General features: G+C 41.6%; 3 protein-coding genes across 3 annotated transcripts; all 3 read right to left on the bottom strand.

Moving 5' to 3' along the window:
• Positions 1–1,119: 1,119 nt before the first annotated feature.
• On the bottom strand, positions 1,120–2,317 carry LOC127762730 (photosystem II protein D1-like). Its single transcript, XM_052287202.1, is given in 1 exon segment — positions 1,120–2,317. A coding segment is annotated over 1 exon segment (1,062 nt). The 5' UTR covers positions 2,228–2,317; the 3' UTR covers positions 1,120–1,165.
• Positions 2,318–3,271: 954 nt separating this feature from the next.
• On the bottom strand, positions 3,272–5,220 carry LOC127762731 (maturase K-like). The gene has a single exon (XM_052287203.1). It carries the CDS (start codon positions 4,355–4,357, stop codon positions 3,608–3,610), a length of 750 nt encoding a protein of 249 aa, XP_052143163.1. The 5' UTR covers positions 4,358–5,220; the 3' UTR covers positions 3,272–3,607.
• A 282-nt stretch (positions 5,221–5,502) lies between these two features.
• On the bottom strand, positions 5,503–14,122 carry LOC127761737 (ATP synthase subunit beta, chloroplastic-like). Its single transcript, XM_052286067.1, has 3 exons — positions 13,891–14,122; positions 6,412–7,173; positions 5,503–6,223 (listed from the first exon to the last, which is right to left on the bottom strand). Exons 1-3 carry the CDS (start codon positions 14,120–14,122, stop codon positions 5,640–5,642), a joined length of 1,578 nt encoding a protein of 525 aa, XP_052142027.1. The 3' UTR covers positions 5,503–5,639.
• Between the last annotated feature and the right edge of the window lie 2,878 nt (positions 14,123–17,000).

Genomic DNA, 17,000 nt, shown 5'->3' with positions numbered 1-17,000 from the left:
GATACAATGAATTTTTTCTATTCACAAAGAAAAAAGATTCGGAATCGCAATGCTACTATAATATGTTACACATATTATATTATTTAAGAATCTACTTCAACCGATATGCCCTTAGGCACGGCCATACATAACATAGAAATCACACGTGGAAGGGGTGGGCAATTAGCTAGAGCAGCAGGTGCTGTAGCGAAACTGATTGCAAAAGAAGGTAAATCGGCCACTTTAAGATTACCATCTGGGGAGGTCCGTTTGGTATCCCAAAACTGCTTAGCAACAGTCGGACAAGTGGGTAATGTTGGGGTGAACCAAAAAAGTTTGGGTAGAGCCGGGTCTAAATGTTGGCTAGGTAAACGCCCCGTAGTAAGAGGGGTAGTTATGAACCCTGTGGACCACCCCCATGGGGGCGGTGAAGGGAAAGCCCCCATTGGTAGAAAAAAACCCACAACCCCTTGGGGTTATCCTGCGCTTGGAAGAAGAACTAGGAAAAGGAAAAAATATAGTGATAGTTTTATTCTTCGTCGCCGTAAGTAAATACGTAACTAGGAATATGGAAAATTGCATTTTTGGAATTTGCAATAATGGGATGGGCGAACGACGGGAATTGAACCCACGCATGGTGGATTCACAATCCACTGCCTTGATCCACTTGGCTACATCCGCCCCTTATCCAGCTAAAGGATTTTCTCTTTTTTCCATTCATCATTATTCTATTTATTCTGACCTCCATCCTTCAATCGAGATATTGGACATCGAATGCCACTCTTTAAAATGGAAAAAAAGGAGTAATCAGCTGTGACACGAAAAAAAACGAATCCTTTTGTAGCTCATCATTTATTGGCAAAAATAGAAAAAGGTCAATATGAAGGAGGAGAAAGAAACAATAGTAACGTGGTCCCGGGCATCTAGCATTCTACCCGCAATGGTTGGCCATACAATTGCGATTCATAATGGAAAGGAACATATACCTATTTACATAACAAATCCTATGGTAGGTCGCAAATTGGGGGAATTCGTACCAACTCGGCATTTCACGAGTTATGAAAGTGCAAGAAAGGATACTAAATCTCGTCGTTAACTGAATTCAGAATAGAAAGATTCAAAATAAACAAAAAAGAAATACCAGCTTTCCTTTCTTCAAAAATTGCTATATGTTAGCAGAAAAGCCTTATCCATTAAGAGATGGAACTTCAAGAGCAGCTAGGTCTAGAGGGAAGTTGTGAGCATTACGTTCGTGCATTACTTCCATACCAAGATTAGCACGGTTGATGATATCAGCCCAAGTATTAATAACGCGACCTTGGCTATCAACTACAGATTGGTTGAAATTGAATCCGTTTAGATTGAAAGCCATAGTACTAATACCTAAAGCAGTGAACCAAATCCCTACTATAGGCCAAGCAGCCAAGAAGAAGTGTAAAGAACGAGAGTTGTTAAAACTAGCATATTGGAAGATTAATCGGCCAAAATAACCATGAGCGGCCACAATATTATAAGTCTCTTCTTCTTGACCAAATCTGTAACCCTCATTAGCATATTCGTTTTCAGTGGTTTCCCTGATCAAACTAGAGGTTACCAAGGAACCATGCATAGCACTGAATAGGGAACCACCGAATACACCAGCTACACCTAACATGTGAAATGGATGCATAAGGATGTTATGCTCTGCCTGGAATACAATCATAAAGTTGAAAGTACCAGATATTCCTAAAGGCATACCATCAGAGAAACTTCCTTGACCAATAGGGTAAATCAAGAAAACAGCAGTAGCAGCTACAACAGGAGCTGAATATGCAACAGCAATTCAAGAACGCATACCCAGACGGAAACTCAGTTCCCACGCACGACCCATATAACAAGCTACACCAAGTAAGAAGTGTAGAACAATTAGCTCATAAGGACCGCCATTGTATAACCACTCATCAACAGATGCAGCTTCCCAAATTGGGTAAATGTGCAATCCGATCACCGCAGAAGTAGGAATAATGGCACCAGAGATAATATTGTTTCCGTAAAGTAAAGAACTAGAAACAGGCTCACGAATACCATCAATATCTACTGGAGGGGCAGCGATGAAGGTGATAATAAATACAGAAGTTGCGGTCAATAAGGTAGGGATCATCAAAACACCGAACCATCCGATGTAAAGACGGTTTTCGGTGCTAGTTATCCAGTTGCAGAAGAGACCCCACAGGCTTGTACTTTCGCGTCTCTCTAAAATTGCAGTCATGGTAAGATCTTGGTTTATTCAAATTGCAAGGACTCCCAAGCACACGTATTAACTAGAAAGATAATAGAATGCTTGTTATTTAACAGTATAATATAGACTATATACCAATGTCAACCAAGCCAGCCCCGACAGTTGTATATCCATACAACAAAATTTACCAAACCAAAAAATTTTGTAAATGAAGTGAGTGAAAAATCAAAACTCAGATTGCTCCTTTCTAGTTTCCATATGGGTTGCCCGGGACTCGAACCCGGAACTAGTCGGATGGAGTAGATAATTATTCCTTGTTACAATAGAGAAAAAACCTCTCCCCAAATCGTGCTTGCATTTTTCATTGCACACGACTTTCCCTATGTAGAAATAGGCTATTTCTATTCCGAAGAGGAAGTCTACTAATTTTTTTAGTAGTAAGTTGATTCACTTACTATTTATTATAGTACAGAGAACATTTCAGAATGGAAACAGTGAATGTTTTACCTTGATCATTTATCAATCATTTCTAGTTTATTAGTTTTGTTTAATGATTAATTAAGAGGATTCACCAGATCATTGATACGGAGAATATCCAAATACCAAATACACTCACTGTGCGATCCACGGAAAGAAAAGTAAGTTGTTTTGGCGAACATCAAAGAAAAAACTTGCTCTTCTTCCATAAAAAATTCTTCTAAAAATACCGAACCCAACCATTGCATAAAAGCTCGTACCGTGCTTTTATGTTTACGAGCTAAAGTTCTAGCGCATGAAAGTCGAAGTATATACTTTAGTCGATACAAAGTCTTCTTTTTTGAAGATCCACATATCCGACCAAACCGATCAAGAATATCCCAATCCGATAAATCGGTCCAAATTGGTTTACTAATAGGATGCCCCGTTCCAGTACAAAATTAGGCTTTTGCAAAAGATCCAATGATAGGAGCAACAGGGACTTTGGTATCGAATTTTTTCATTTGAGTATCTATTAGAAATGAATTCTCCAGCATTTGATTCCTTACTAACAAATAATTTATTGGTACACTTGAAAAGTACCCCAGAAAATTGAAGCAAGAGTTTGCTAATTGGTTTAGATGGATCCTTTGCGGTTGAGTCCAAAAAGAGAAAGAATATTGCCACAAACGGACAAGGTAACATTTCCATTTCTTCTTCAAAAGAAGAGTTCCTTTTGATGCAAGAATTGCCTTTCCTTGATATCGAACATAATGCATAAGGGGATCCATAACGAACCACATGGTTTTCCGAAAAAAAAGCAGGGTACATTAACCCAAAATGTTCCATCTTACTAGAAAAGATGATTCGTTCCAGAAAGGTTCCGGAAGAAGTTAATCGCAAGCAAGAAGATTGTTTACGAAGAAACAACAAGAAAAATTCATATTCTGATACTTAAGAGTTATATAGGAACCGAAATAGTATTTTATTTTCTTTTTTCAAAATAAAAATGGATTTCATTGAAGTAATGAAACTATTCCAATTCGAGTAGTAGTTGAGAAAGAATCGCAATAAATGCAAGGATGGAACATCTTGGATCCGGTATTGAAGGAGTTGAAGCAAGATATCCAAATGGATAGGATAGGGTATTTCTATATGTGCTAGATAATGTAAGTGCAAAAATTTGTCTTCTAAAAAAGGAAATATTGAATGAATAGATCGTAAATTCTGAAACTTTGGTATTTCTTTTTCTTCCGGACAAGACTGTTCTCGTAGCGAGAATGGGATTTCTACAACGATCGCAAACCCCTCAGATAGAATCTGAGAATAAAACTCAGAATAAAAAAAATTGTTGTAATCCAATAATCGATCTTGGTTAGGATGATTAACCAAATTAATCCAAAAATTCTGCTGATACATTCGAATCATTAACCGTTTCACAAGTAGTGAACTAAATTTCTTGTTATTAGAACCAATAATTTCGACAAGTTCGGAACCATTTAATCCATAATCATGGGCAAACACATAGATGTACTCCTGAAAGAGTAGTGGGTAGACGAAATATTGTCTAGGAAATTTAAGTTTTTCTGAATAACCCTTGAATTTTTCCATTTGTATTTCTACTTGAATCAGAGAGAGAGAAATATTTCTCGGTTTATCAAATGGTGATACATAGTACAATATGGTCAGAACAGGGTGTTGCATTTTTTAATGCAAACCCCTGGGGAAGAAAAGGAGTCTAATCCACGGATCTTTTTCCGCTCCTTTTCTATCCAATTTGTTTATGTTTGTTCTAATTACAAAAGAGAACAAATCCTTTATTTTTGCAGGCCAATTGCTCTTTTGACTTTGGGATACAGTCTCTTTATCAATATACTGCTTCTTTTACACATTCAATCCATAACATCCTTTTCAATCCAAAATCAAGAATAATTAGGATTTCGAAAAAAAAAAGAAAAAATCAAAGGTCTACTCATAGGAAAACCAGCTTTTCCCTACATCAGGCACTAATCTATTTTTAACGTCTAATTAGATCAGGGAGTTCTTCCAATTAAGAAGTTAAGCTCGTTGCTTTTTGTTTTACCAGAATTGGAGCCAGGCTCTATCCATTTATTCATTAGACCCAGAAAATCAGAATTTTTTTATTCCATTCCAAAAATCCAAAATAAGAAATTGATTTTATTACGACATGCTATTTTTTCCATTCATTACCCTTGAGGATCAGTCACAGTCTTATAGACTCTACCAAGAGTCTGGACGAATTTTTTGCTTCATCCAAATGTGTAAAAGATCATAGTCGCACTTAAAAGCCGAGTACTCTACCATTGAGTTAGCAACCCAGATAAACTAGGATCTTAGATACGATCGAAATCCAAAAATCAATGGAATTACACCGCACACCCCTGTCAAAATCTTAAAATAGCAAGACATTAAAAGAAAGATTTTATCACCATTGAAAACACTCAGATACCAAAAGGAACGGGTCTGGTTAAATTTCACTAAGGTTAAAAGTGGCACCAATCACGATCGTAAAATTGTCATTTTTTTAGCATTTCTACTAAAATAAATAAATAAATCTTGTATAAGAGTACATACAAGAGGGACAACCCTACCATTTGAGCAAAGTGTAGGCAAAAAACCTAATAGGGAGTGAGGATAAAGAGACTTATCCATCTACAAATTCTAGATGTTCAATGGACCTTTGTCAATGGAAATACAATGGTAAGAAAAAAATTAGATAGAAAAACTCAAAAAAATAAAGGCTTATGTTGGATTGGCACGACATAAATCCAGTCAAAAATAGGATTAAGAAAGAGGCAAATTATTTCTAAATAGTTAGACAACAAGGGACCCATATCTACAGCTGTGTTAATGGGGGCGTGGTTTGGTAATACGCCAATTTGGCCACTATTAGTAGATAAAATGATTTCTTTCACTTCACAATCCCAAATAATTTGCTTAGGATTCAGTACATAAAGATTTAATTTCATTTCTTCAATTTGTTCTCCTCTTCTAAGTTTATAGCTTTCGTGCTAGCTTCATCGATGTTACCCACCAAATAAAAAGCCTGTTCGGGTAGGCCGTCTAATTCTCCGGAAAGGATTAGTTGAAATCCCCTAATAGTTTTTGCAAGACCAACATACTTTCCTGGAGAACCGGTAAAAACTTCTACCACAAAAAATGGTTGTGATAAGAAGCGCTCAATTTTTCGTGCTCTTGCTACAATTAAACGATCCTCCTCCGATAATTCATCCAACCCAAGAATTGTGATAATGTCCTGAAGTTCTTTGTAATGTTGTAAAGTTTGCTTAACTCTTTGCGTAGTTTCATAGTGTTCGTTGCCAACGATCCGAGGTTGTAACATAGTTGAGGTTGAATCTAAAGGATCTACTGCAGGATAAATCCCTTTGGAAGCTAATCCTCTGGAAAGTACGGTAGTAGCATCCAAATGTGCAAATGTTGTAGCAGGAGCAGGGTCGGTCAAATCGTCCGCAGGTACATAAACCGCTTGGATCGAAGTTATAGATCCCTTTTTAGTAGAAGTAATTCTTTCTTGCAAAGAACCCATTTCTGTACTAAGAGTACTGCAGGATAAATCCCTTTGGAAGCTAATCCTCTGGAAAGTACGGTAGTAGCATCCAAATGTGCAAATGTTGTAGCAGGAGCAGGGTCGGTCAAATCGTCCGCAGGTACATAAACCGCTTGGATCGAAGTTATAGATCCCTTTTTAGTAGAAGTAATTCTTTCTTGCAAAGAACCCATTTCTGTACTAAGAGTAGGTTGATAACCCACTGCAGAGGGCATTCTCCCTAATAAGGTAGATACCTCCGATCCTGCTTGAACAAAACGAAAGATATTATCGATGAATAGAAGCACGTCTTGCTTATTAACATCTCGGAAATATTCTGCCATAGTTAGGGCAGTCAAACCAACTCTCATACGAGCTCCTGGCGGTTCATTCATTTGGCCATAGACTAGAGCTACCTTTGATTCCTCAAGATTTTTTTCATTAATTACTCCAGATTCCTTCATTTCCATATAAAGATCATTTCCTTCACAAGTCTGTTCCCCTACTCCGCCAAATACGGATACGCCCCCATGAGCTTTAGCAATATTGTTGATTAATTCCATGATGAGTACTGTTGTACCTACTCCAGCTCCCCCAAATAGTCCGATTTTTCCTCCATGCCGATAAGGAGCTAAAAGATCCACCACCTTAATACCAGTTTCAAAGATGGATAATTTCGTATCTAACTCGATAAAGGCGGGCGCGGATCTATGAATAGGGAATGTTGCACTAGTATCTACAGGACCCAAATTGTCAACAGGCTCCCTAAGAACATTGAAAATTCGTCCAAGAGTAGCTCCACCGACAGGGACACTGAGAGCAGCTCCCGTGTCAATCACTTCCATTCCTCTCATCAACCCATCTGTAGCACTCATAGCTACAGCTCTAACTCGATTATTTCCTAATAATTGTTGTACCTCACAAGTTACATTAGTTATAGTATAACCCCCGGCTGAGGAGTTACTCGGAATGCTGCCAAGATATCAGTGTCCTTGGTTTCGTACTCCGGGGTGTAGTAAGTTTTATAATATTACTTTTAGGCTTTATTAAATTACTTTTATAATATGTTTAAGAAGTAACTTAGTGAAATCTAAAAATAATTTAGATATATTATAAAAGTAATTTATGATTTTTTATTAAAATATAATCATGTGAGATCTTGTTGTAAAGATTTAATTGTTAAGAACACAACGGTGTAATCGGATTGTAAATTGGATGAGTAATTTAAGAAAAAAATTATTTGAAGCATAGATGGTAGGAATACTTTTTCTAATTGCTTGATCAATTAGTACTATAGTAAAGTAAGATTCTTCAAGACACATATCTAGACAATGGCTGATCTTATCTGCACAATGGCTGATAGCGTCGCTCATTATGACTAAATCGAGAGCGCTCTCGATTTAGATTTTGCGAAAAAAGAAATACTCCCCATCCACAAAATTAAGTTACACCTATTTTACATTTGAGTTTTTTCAAATAAGTTGTTCATATTTATAGTCTTTATGCATTCAAAACTTAAATGAAGAGATAAATTAAATGTTTTATTAGAACCCAAAGAGTCATCATACTCATTGTTTACATGCTTGTATTCAGTACTTGATGAACATCCAAGGTGATTTAATTACTCTTTGGTCTTGGTGTCAAATGTAATATATGTAACTTTTGTGGATGGAGGGAGTAATGAGCAATTCATTTTGGTCCCATTTAAAAGCTTACTCCCTCGGTTCTGATATACTGTAAGTATTTCTGCAATTATTTTCATATTTTAATGATTTTAGATCTAATCTGGGTTCGAGGTTCGAATCTGGCTTGGAGCATCCTATTTGTCGGTTCCTGGGTTTATTTTTACGCTTTTAGTGTTCGGTTCCTGGGTCGGTCGTTTAATTTCTTTCGTTCCAGGCAGCAGCAATATTATTTTGAAATAAGGTAAAACGTAGATACTCATAATATACGCACACTCATTCTATAAATACACACGCGTACCGTACTCTTATGAGCAGTTGAGCACTTTGGTGACGGTTGTTAAGTAACGAATGTAACCATCAATTCTTGCGTAAAAGAAAATGAATTAATATAAATTGGAATACCAAACTTACAGATAGTGAGTATTACTAATCATTTCTACTCTTGATGAATATTAGTATGCAGGTGAATTGTGTACGAAAACCACCCGTCATACGATAAAATACACATCCGGATAATCGGACACACTTACATAGATTGGAGGCCCCACATGTCAAGCAAAACAACCTAGAATTGAGCCCAACTAAGGTACAACATATTGAGGGGCCCACCAGGGAGCCTCCTAGTCGAAGAAGTGCGGGGAGGTGGGCTAAAAGTTCGAACCAACCACCAGTTCGGCCGAAAACAGGCCGTGGCGCCCCTTGCCTCCACCCACCACGGGGAGCTCCCTGGTTGGATGCCAATGACGGTTAGGGGTGTGTCCCCTCTCCTCTTAGAGGGGCTTGTATTTATACCCATAGATAACCCCTTGTCCAAGTAAAACTAGGGAGACCAATATGGATACAATCTGGGTAGTACTTGTCGTTTCCATATAGAACTCTATTTGTCCTTTCTTATACGGAATTCCTTCTATATATGAGGTTTGATTCGGTATAAGACATGGTATATGGTGGGCCTTGCCGAGTTTAGTCAACTACTATTAGGTATGTGGTATCCGTAACCCTGACAGTTACCGACTTAAGCACCGACCTATCAACCGTTATTGGGCTCTATAAAAGGAGGAAATGGACTTCACTCACAACACACAACAAAGTAGACGTTGTGTCTAGATTAGCAGTTTACTTTGTTTGTAGTGTGTTCCATGGAAAATGAGGTAAGCGGCATATGGTGATGGCCATGTTCGTCCTTTGTATCCCTTCACGTTTGGGGTACATTATATAGCTTAAGGCCAGACTCAGCCCAGCAGATCAGTGGAGGGCCAGTGTCCGAAGCATTCGATAGAATGTTACTTTTAACTTAAGTTAGCTAGTTAAATCCATAGGATTCCGCTCTAGCCTATTCTATCATCGGTTGTTGTTCTTGGATAGAATCTCATTCTTAGATATGATACCCCAGGAATACTCTGAGGTAAAGTGTTACAACTATATATATGATATATATGTGTGCTGGTGGATCTATATAAACTAGGCCTGTATATTTTAATCATGTGCATCACGTTGTTGTCGGATACATCTTCAATCATTGAAATAATAATTAGTCGTAATGGAAAGCACCTTTATCAAGTCTATAACTTCAATCGGGTTCGGTTGGTTCCAACGAAAACAAAGTAAATAAATTTTTAGGATAAGTTATTTTATTAAATTAATTCTAAAAGAGCTAAAATGTAAAAGATGCAGCACTGTTCCCTCCGTTTGGGATTTTGATTCTCTTCGTTTTCCATAAATAAAAATATAAGTAATTCTAGAGTATTACTTTCCCATCAATCACATTTTATTTTAATTTCTTATCATGTTATCCTCAACCACTTTCCCACCACCACCACCACCACACCTCATTTAAAGAGGGGGCATCCAATTCTTTTCTTTTATACTTAATCTCTTAGAGAGGACCCCAAATCCCTTAGGCCTTTTGAAACAAAGGACACGACAAACACAACAAATTGAGGAATAGTTATTTTTCCGGTCCTACATAACTAAAAGTGTAGGAAATAGAAAGACTTCCCTTTTGATCACACCATATGAAAAATTATACTAAAGGAAAGTCTCCAATACGTGACCACTTGCTTATTTTCTCATGGAGTTGACCGTAAGAATGCAATTCTATGAAAAAAAAAATCCAATAGGCGATCACGTGCTTATTTTCTCATGGAGTTAACCATAAGAATGCAATTCTATGAAAAAAAATTTATCTTCTTGCTAGGAATCAAAGTAACAATAGGAAAACAAATCCTAAGAAATTGAATTAAAACAAATCATTTGTCAATCCTTCATTTCAAAGGAACCTTTATATTTGTGCACAGAGGGATTATGATAGACGGAAATTCATCCTTTCCTAAATATAAGTGTCGTAGGGATGAACCCTGGTAGACATGGAAAAACACGAGTTCTTGATCAACCAGGGGTTCTGGGTGAACTTCGTGTGACTAGGGGTGCTCTGGTCACTACTACAAAACTCATTTTTCATAGCATTACCCAATTATTTTTACTAGTGGGTTTGATGAACATATGCTTCTGAAAATAATTAAGAAGTATTCCGGTTACCAACCACTAGCGAAAATTATTTTTCACTAGTATTTTTACAAACGGACCTCTTAATTGATAGGCACTAAAGAGAACCACCTTGAAAAAACAACCGCCATATTTTTTTAAAAAAAACACCCACCCACCCATCGCTTGCACACTTCTCATAATTCTCTTCTCTCCTCTCCTCTCCAGATTCTTCTATGCTCCCTCCCCACCGACGACACACCCATCTCCTCGCTCCCACTGGGCTCGGCGGTGGGCATGGTGCGGGCGACGAATCCGGCAGTGCGGACTCCCGCGGGCGATGGATCCAACGGTGGCGACTGAGCTCGGCGACGATGACGGTGTGGGCGACGGATCCCGCGGCGGCGGTTGGGCTCGGCAACAACAACGACGACGCAGGCAATGGATCTGGTGGCGGGGACTCCCGTGAGCAAAAGATCCGGCGGCGGGGACCGAGCTCGGAGGTGACGACGGCAGACAGGCTCAACGACAACGGCGCAAGCAACGGATCCCACGGAGATGGTTGGGCTCGGTGGCGACGACGACGCAGGCGATGGATCCGGTGGCAGGGACTCTTGTGAGCAACGGATCTAGCGGCGAGGACCGAGCTCGGCAGTGACAACGGCGGCCGGGCTCGGCGACAACGGTGTAGGCGATGGATCCCGTGACGGCGTTGGGTTCGGTGACGACGATGGTGGAGGCTACGAATTCGGTGGCGGGGACTCCCATGAGCAACGGATCCAGCGACAGGGACCGAGCTCGGCGGTGACAACGACATACAGGCTCAGCGACAACGGCGCAGGCGACGGTTGGGCTCGGCGTTGGGGACTCGCCCGGGCAACGGATCCGGCATCGGGGACCCACGGTGGCTGGGCTCGGCGGTGGCACGGGAGGCGTTGTGGCAGCCGGTGGCGCTGATTTTCAAATTATTTTTTATCCCAAATAATATTTTTCACTGGCGGTCCTCTTTAGCTTGCCGCCAGCGAAAATGGTAGTTTTGCTAGTGGTTGTCTCAGCATGCCCACTTGCGAAACTTGATTTTCACTGGTGGCCGGGTGGCCGCCGTGAAAATGCATTATTTTCATTGGCCTTTGTTTGCTGATGGCACCTCTAGCCGTTAGCGAAAATGATTTTTTTAAGTAGTGGGTATGCAGAACACAAAGCAAATGTACAGGACCGGGCCTACCGAAGGATACTAATAACCCTACTATCAGAGAGAAGTTCGTACAAATCTTGGAGCTCGAGAGGTGTTGTTAGCCTAGTTGTTGCCAAATTCTGGAACTAACCTCCTTCTAACAGAACAACGTACAGAACAGGCTGCTACACAACCAGACCAATCAATAGAATAGCAAGTGCCACTACCAGAACATGTTGCGAGCCTGCGACGCAATCAGAACAGCCTGCGACACAAGTGAAGATGGGGCGACGTAGTGCCAACAAAGATAAGAGATGCAGATAAAAATATGTTTATGGTAAGGACATTTTCAGGCAGAGATAGGAGGAGGATAAGGGGAAGAACAAGATTGATGATGATAAAAAAAAATGCTGAGGACCTGAAAAATAAGCTTGGACAAATATTAGGATTTCATGCCCATCGATGATGTGCTAGAACAGTTTAAGAATGGCAAAGCATTCCTACCCCTCTAAAAATTAGGAGAGGATCCTTGGTAACTAAAAAGATGGCATGAAGTACATGCTTGCAAGCCGCAAAGGGCTTAGAGAAATAAGCATTGACGTGCGGTGGATGTTTTAGTGAGCGGCCAATGCCAATTCTACATTGTTTTCAAGGATATGCATGCCTTCTACCATTGGGGAAGCTCGACGCAAGTTTGATCGACGTGTGGTGTTGGTAAGTGCACGAGTGCTGCATTCTGTTTGACAAGATTACCTATACGTTATACCAATTTCAACATCCATTTTTTTAAGGATTTATTATGTCAAGCCAGAACAAATGGGTGAAGTCTGACACGTAAACCCTAGTCAAATAAGAGAAGGTAAAATAGCAGATTATTAGCCAGCTATAAACATATTTTAATGAGATAAAAGATGACAGAGAAGAGAAGAGAAGCGGGCTACAGATCTGTAGCCAGCTGTAGCACGGACTCCAAGACGCATTGTGTGTATGATAAGTGGGATCATATATTAATAGTATAGTAAGCAACTAATGTATGAATTGGCTATTAGATTGGCTATAAATAAATTGGAGATAGTAGTGGACTATCCTATTAAACTTGCACTAAGCGAGCCGAACCACACCTTAAAAATGGATATGAAAAAAAAATCTTACTACTGAGCTCGAGACAATGACTCCCAAAGAGAGGGTTACCTACGTAGCGTAAAGGCCTAACGATAAAATGTCAGAGGCCCCATACATAGGTCGGGCGATGCACTCCATGCAAGAAAAAAGATGCATCTATGCCCCCCTTATAACTTTATAACTTTAGGTAAGTCTCTACTATTATAAATATTGAAGATATTTTCGCGGTCCGTCATCCGTATTTGAGTCGGTTATAAAAATTGAAGATGTTTCTGCAGTTCGTTATCCGTGTTTGAGTCCGTTTAATTTTATGTTTTGGTTTAATCTACATATCTTCTCTATCTCTATCTCTACTATTATAAAAATTGAAGATGTTTTTACCGGTAATTTAATACGTCATCCGTGTATGAGTCAGTTTTTAAGTTCATTTGCTTTTGGAAATACATATCCGTATTTAAGCCGGTTTTTAAGATCGTGCACTTTTGGTAATACATAATAAATCATATAAGAAATCTGTTTAAAAAAAACTTGCATGCTAACTTGAGACGATCGGACTCCTAACTGCAGCTGATGATTTTCTAAAAATATATATATCCAAGCGGACTCCCATAGTGAATTCCATCTTAACTAAACCATATAACAATAATAAGATTAAAATAGACTTCACCCGTTGCAACACACGAACATTTTTTTCTAGTATGATATATATTTCAAATCTACTATTGTTTTAACGGCAAAATTTGGCAATTGTTGTTAGTCAGAACAAGTGAAAGGGATGAATTGACGCCGTGATTCTAGCTTGATTCGGTTTGGTTCGGTTGGAAAGTGTATCCAATAAGTTTGGTTAGTTTTAGATTCATTTTGAATGAGCTTCCATAAGAGAAACAAGTTTTCTTAGTTTATAGGAGATAGACTCTCCAGCCAATCGAATCGTGTTCGAGTCGGATTCTGCTAGGTTAAGGGTATAAATATAAGGGGATAAGTCCATTTTACATCCCTCAACTCTTTGCTTTGTCTAAAACATATCCTCGAACTATAAAACCAGATATCTAACACCCTCAAACTATCAAAACCGGACATTTTACACCCTTTAGCGGTTTTAGGCTGGTTTTGGTACAGTTGGATGCCACGTTAGATCAGCAAAGAGGAGGGTCCCACTTGTCAGTTCCATTCAACTCTTCTTCTTCCTTCCCCTCTACCTCACTCTCCCCTCCATTCCTGGAGCAGCCGAAGTGGTCGGTGAGCTCCATCTGTGGAGCGCCCCCTCCTCCCCGCTCGGAGCTCCACGCCCTTCCGTCGCCGCCGGCGGTAACACCACCCAACAAGCTCGAGTTGGCGGCGGAGACAGCGCGGGCGCCTCCAAGCAAGCTCATGGCAGACAGCGCGGCGACGACAAACTCGTGGTGGTAGAGGCCCAGCAGCGTCGGCTCCTCCATCAAGCTCGTTGCGGACTCGAGGCCGCGCTGCCGGCACCCGACTTCTTCGACTGCAACAAGGGGGAGGGGAGGGGGCGGATCTGTGTCGCGTCCCAAATCGACCCTAAAATACATCCTCTAAATTATGCCTAGAATAATTAAAATGCTTGTGAAAGCCTTCAAAAATTAAAATGTGCAAAGTTAAAAGTCAAATAGGGCTTGGAGGATTTTTGTATATTTCCTAAAAGCCTAAAATGTGTAAATAAATTTTAGTGGAATTTTCAGAGCACAAATAATAATTATTAAGAAATAAACAAAGTTAAAAAGGTTTTATAAAAAGAAAACCCTAAAAATCACCCTCTCCCCTCTAATGGGCCGAATTCGGCCCATCTCCCTCCCCCTCTCTCCTCTCCCCCGCGGCCCACTCGGCCCTCCCCGCGCGCGCGCCGCTGACGGGCGGGCCCACCCGCCACCCTCGCTGACGGGTGGGGCCCACCCGTCATCCCCTTCCTCCCACCGCTCCCGCCGCCCCGCCCGCGCCAAGCGCCGCCGCCGCCGCCAATTCCGCCGTATCCCGCCATCCCCGCGTGCATTAAAGTGGGGGGGATTATTCCCCGGGATCCCCTCCCCCTTTTCCCCCATTTTTCCCTCCCTCTCTCCCTCGGATTCGTTTGGAAACCCCTCCCCTGACCTCGCCGGCGCCATTAATAGCGGCCGGGTCTCCCGCGCCCATTTCCCCCTCCTCCGGCCGCCCTCTCTCACTCCCAACCCTATATAAACCCTCCCCGAGCTCCCCACCACCGTTTCCGCCACTCACCGCCCTCTCTCCTCGCCGGAATCGAGCTCGCGCCGTCGTTCTCTCTCTCCACCGTCGCCGCCGAGCTCTGGTCCGCCGCCGTCGTCGCCCCGGACCACCTCCCACCTCGGCACCGCCTCCTTCGGCTTCGCCGCGCCGACGTGGCCGCCTCCGGGCGCGCCTAGCGGCTGCCGCGTGGGGCCCGGCCGTCAGCCGCCCGCGCCCTCGGGTGCGGCTGATGCGTGGGGCCCACGGCGCCGGCCGGTGTGAGCCGGGTGCACCCGGTCCACCGTGGACCGTGAGGCTGCCGCGTGGGTCCCACTCCCGTGGACCCGGTCCGCGCGCCCTCTCCCCCGGCTGACGCAATAAATATATTTTTAAATTAAAATTTAAATGAAGAAATTCGTAAATATTCATTTAAAGAGCATATAAACTTCAAATGGCCATAACTTGGCCATTTGAACTCGGAATTGGACCGTTCAAGTCTCTAATTTTTCCTTAAAAAGTCAAGAACCCATTTTTGTGCTTTGTTTCTGCTTGTTATATGGAGTTTATTAGAGTAAAAGCCCTTTTCTTTTCCGTTGGTCGTGTAGACGCTGCAGCTTCGGAAGATCCGCTCTTCGTGGAGGTTGAAGCCGATGTTTGGGAAAGCGAGCAAGGCAAGTCACATCATTCTTTGAACATATTGGATCCCACTTTGTGAAATTACTTTGATTTAAATTATTGCATTATCGCTTTATTTAAATTCCCGCGTTATCACTGTTTTATTTAGCCATGCCTATTTACCTTTGTTATGACCTTATTATTGTTGTTATTGTTATTATTACCTTGTTCACCCTAGAATAAACAAAACCCCAACTAGTGGGCACTCTATTCATGGTTCCACTAGTAAGAATTTAGGTAGATGCTTCGCTGATTAATTAGGCAACATTAGGTGGTTTTATAACTCTAGACTTTGGGAATATTCATATCACCTGGACATATTGGAATGGTTGGATTATTGTGGAATTGGATGCACACCTCCCCCTCTATTCAAAACCCCCAAAATGGTTTTAGGCTGGGCTCGGGGTGCATGGTTTTGATAGTAGCACCTCGGCCACATAAGGACCGGTCTTCGGGCCTCTGTTGCAAAGCACTACCGTACTTCCACATGTCTAGTGGGTAAGGCTTAGTTTGTGGCTCAGTCTGGTTATAAACAAAAGTACACGGATGGAGATGGACGAAGTCGGGGGTCGATGGACATCTCTAGGACAAATGAAGGCTACACGGGCTGCGGCCCGGTAGTCGAGATGTCATAGCACAGGGCTGGTGTCCTGCTGCTAGGGGCTCAATTCTGCCTGCCTGTCGGGGGGTTCCGGCCATAGGTGGGTTGGGTCGGTACTCTTGTCTATGGCTAGGATGGGTTGGAAACTATGTCATGTCTTCCGTCCATATGCCGTGGTGGTATGTGGCACGTGGTTGCACGTGAGGAAGACGTGTCTTGTGGGTAAAGATGTACACCTCTGATCAGAGTAAAACCTATTCGAATAGCCACGCCCTCGGTTATGGGCAAGCCTAGCAATGTACCCAAGTTAGTGTTTTTAATTCTTAAAACCTGCTTAATAACTAAAATGTGGAATGGTTGGCCTGGGTTGGCTTGGGACGAGCTGGGACCCAGGGTCGGGTTGCCAGTTCGGTCTGAATCATCGTAGGCCTTAGGTTAAGGCAGGTTCGTGTGGGTTCACGGCCTTGTTTAATAATATTAAATAGTTCTAGGATCGTGTTTTAAATTTAGCTTTGAGCAACTAAGGGTCTTTTAAATGCTGTTTATTGCAAAACCTAACCCCTATACTATAACTCCATTGTACTCCTTTGCATTTATGCTGCTCTTGTGGGTGTGTCTTGTTGAGTACGGTGGTTGTACTCAGTCTTGCTCAATTTTTCCCAAACCCAGAAGAGGAGCCCCTGGTTGATGAAGGCTTTGGTGTCTAGCTCATGCCTGCCGTCAAGCGCCTGTGGTCGTCGCCTTAGTCTTCCGCTGTTTTTCGTTGTCTTTGAGTGTGCTGGGCCGTCGCTGCCCATGTAATAATTAACTATTTACGCTTCCGCTTATTAAACTCTGAA

The sequence above is a fragment of the Oryza glaberrima genome, chromosome 2 (assembly GCF_000147395.1).
Source record: "Oryza glaberrima chromosome 2, OglaRS2, whole genome shotgun sequence".
NCBI lineage: Eukaryota > Viridiplantae > Streptophyta > Magnoliopsida > Poales > Poaceae > Oryza > Oryza glaberrima.
Note: the sequence above shows the minus strand (reverse complement) of the source record. Positions and strands in the feature narration are given on the sequence as shown.

What these genes read in the sequence shown, in the direction of transcription:
- LOC127761737 (XM_052286067.1), bottom strand. Translation starts at nt 14,122, where the DNA reads ATGGAGGAGCCGACGCTGCTGGGCCTCTACCACCACGAGTTTGTCGTC. An exon ending in CTCCAGGAATGGAGGGGAGA is followed by an intron (nt 7,174 to 13,890) that starts GTGAGGTAGAGG and finishes GTAACTCCTCAG; the next exon opens with CCGGGGGTTATACTATAACT. An exon ending in TACTCTTAGTACAGAAATGG is followed by an intron (nt 6,224 to 6,411) that starts GTTCTTTGCAAG and finishes CTCTTAGTACAG; the next exon opens with AAATGGGTTCTTTGCAAGAA.
- LOC127762731 (XM_052287203.1), bottom strand. Translation starts at nt 4,357, where the DNA reads ATGCAACACCCTGTTCTGACCATATTGTACTATGTATCACCATTTGAT.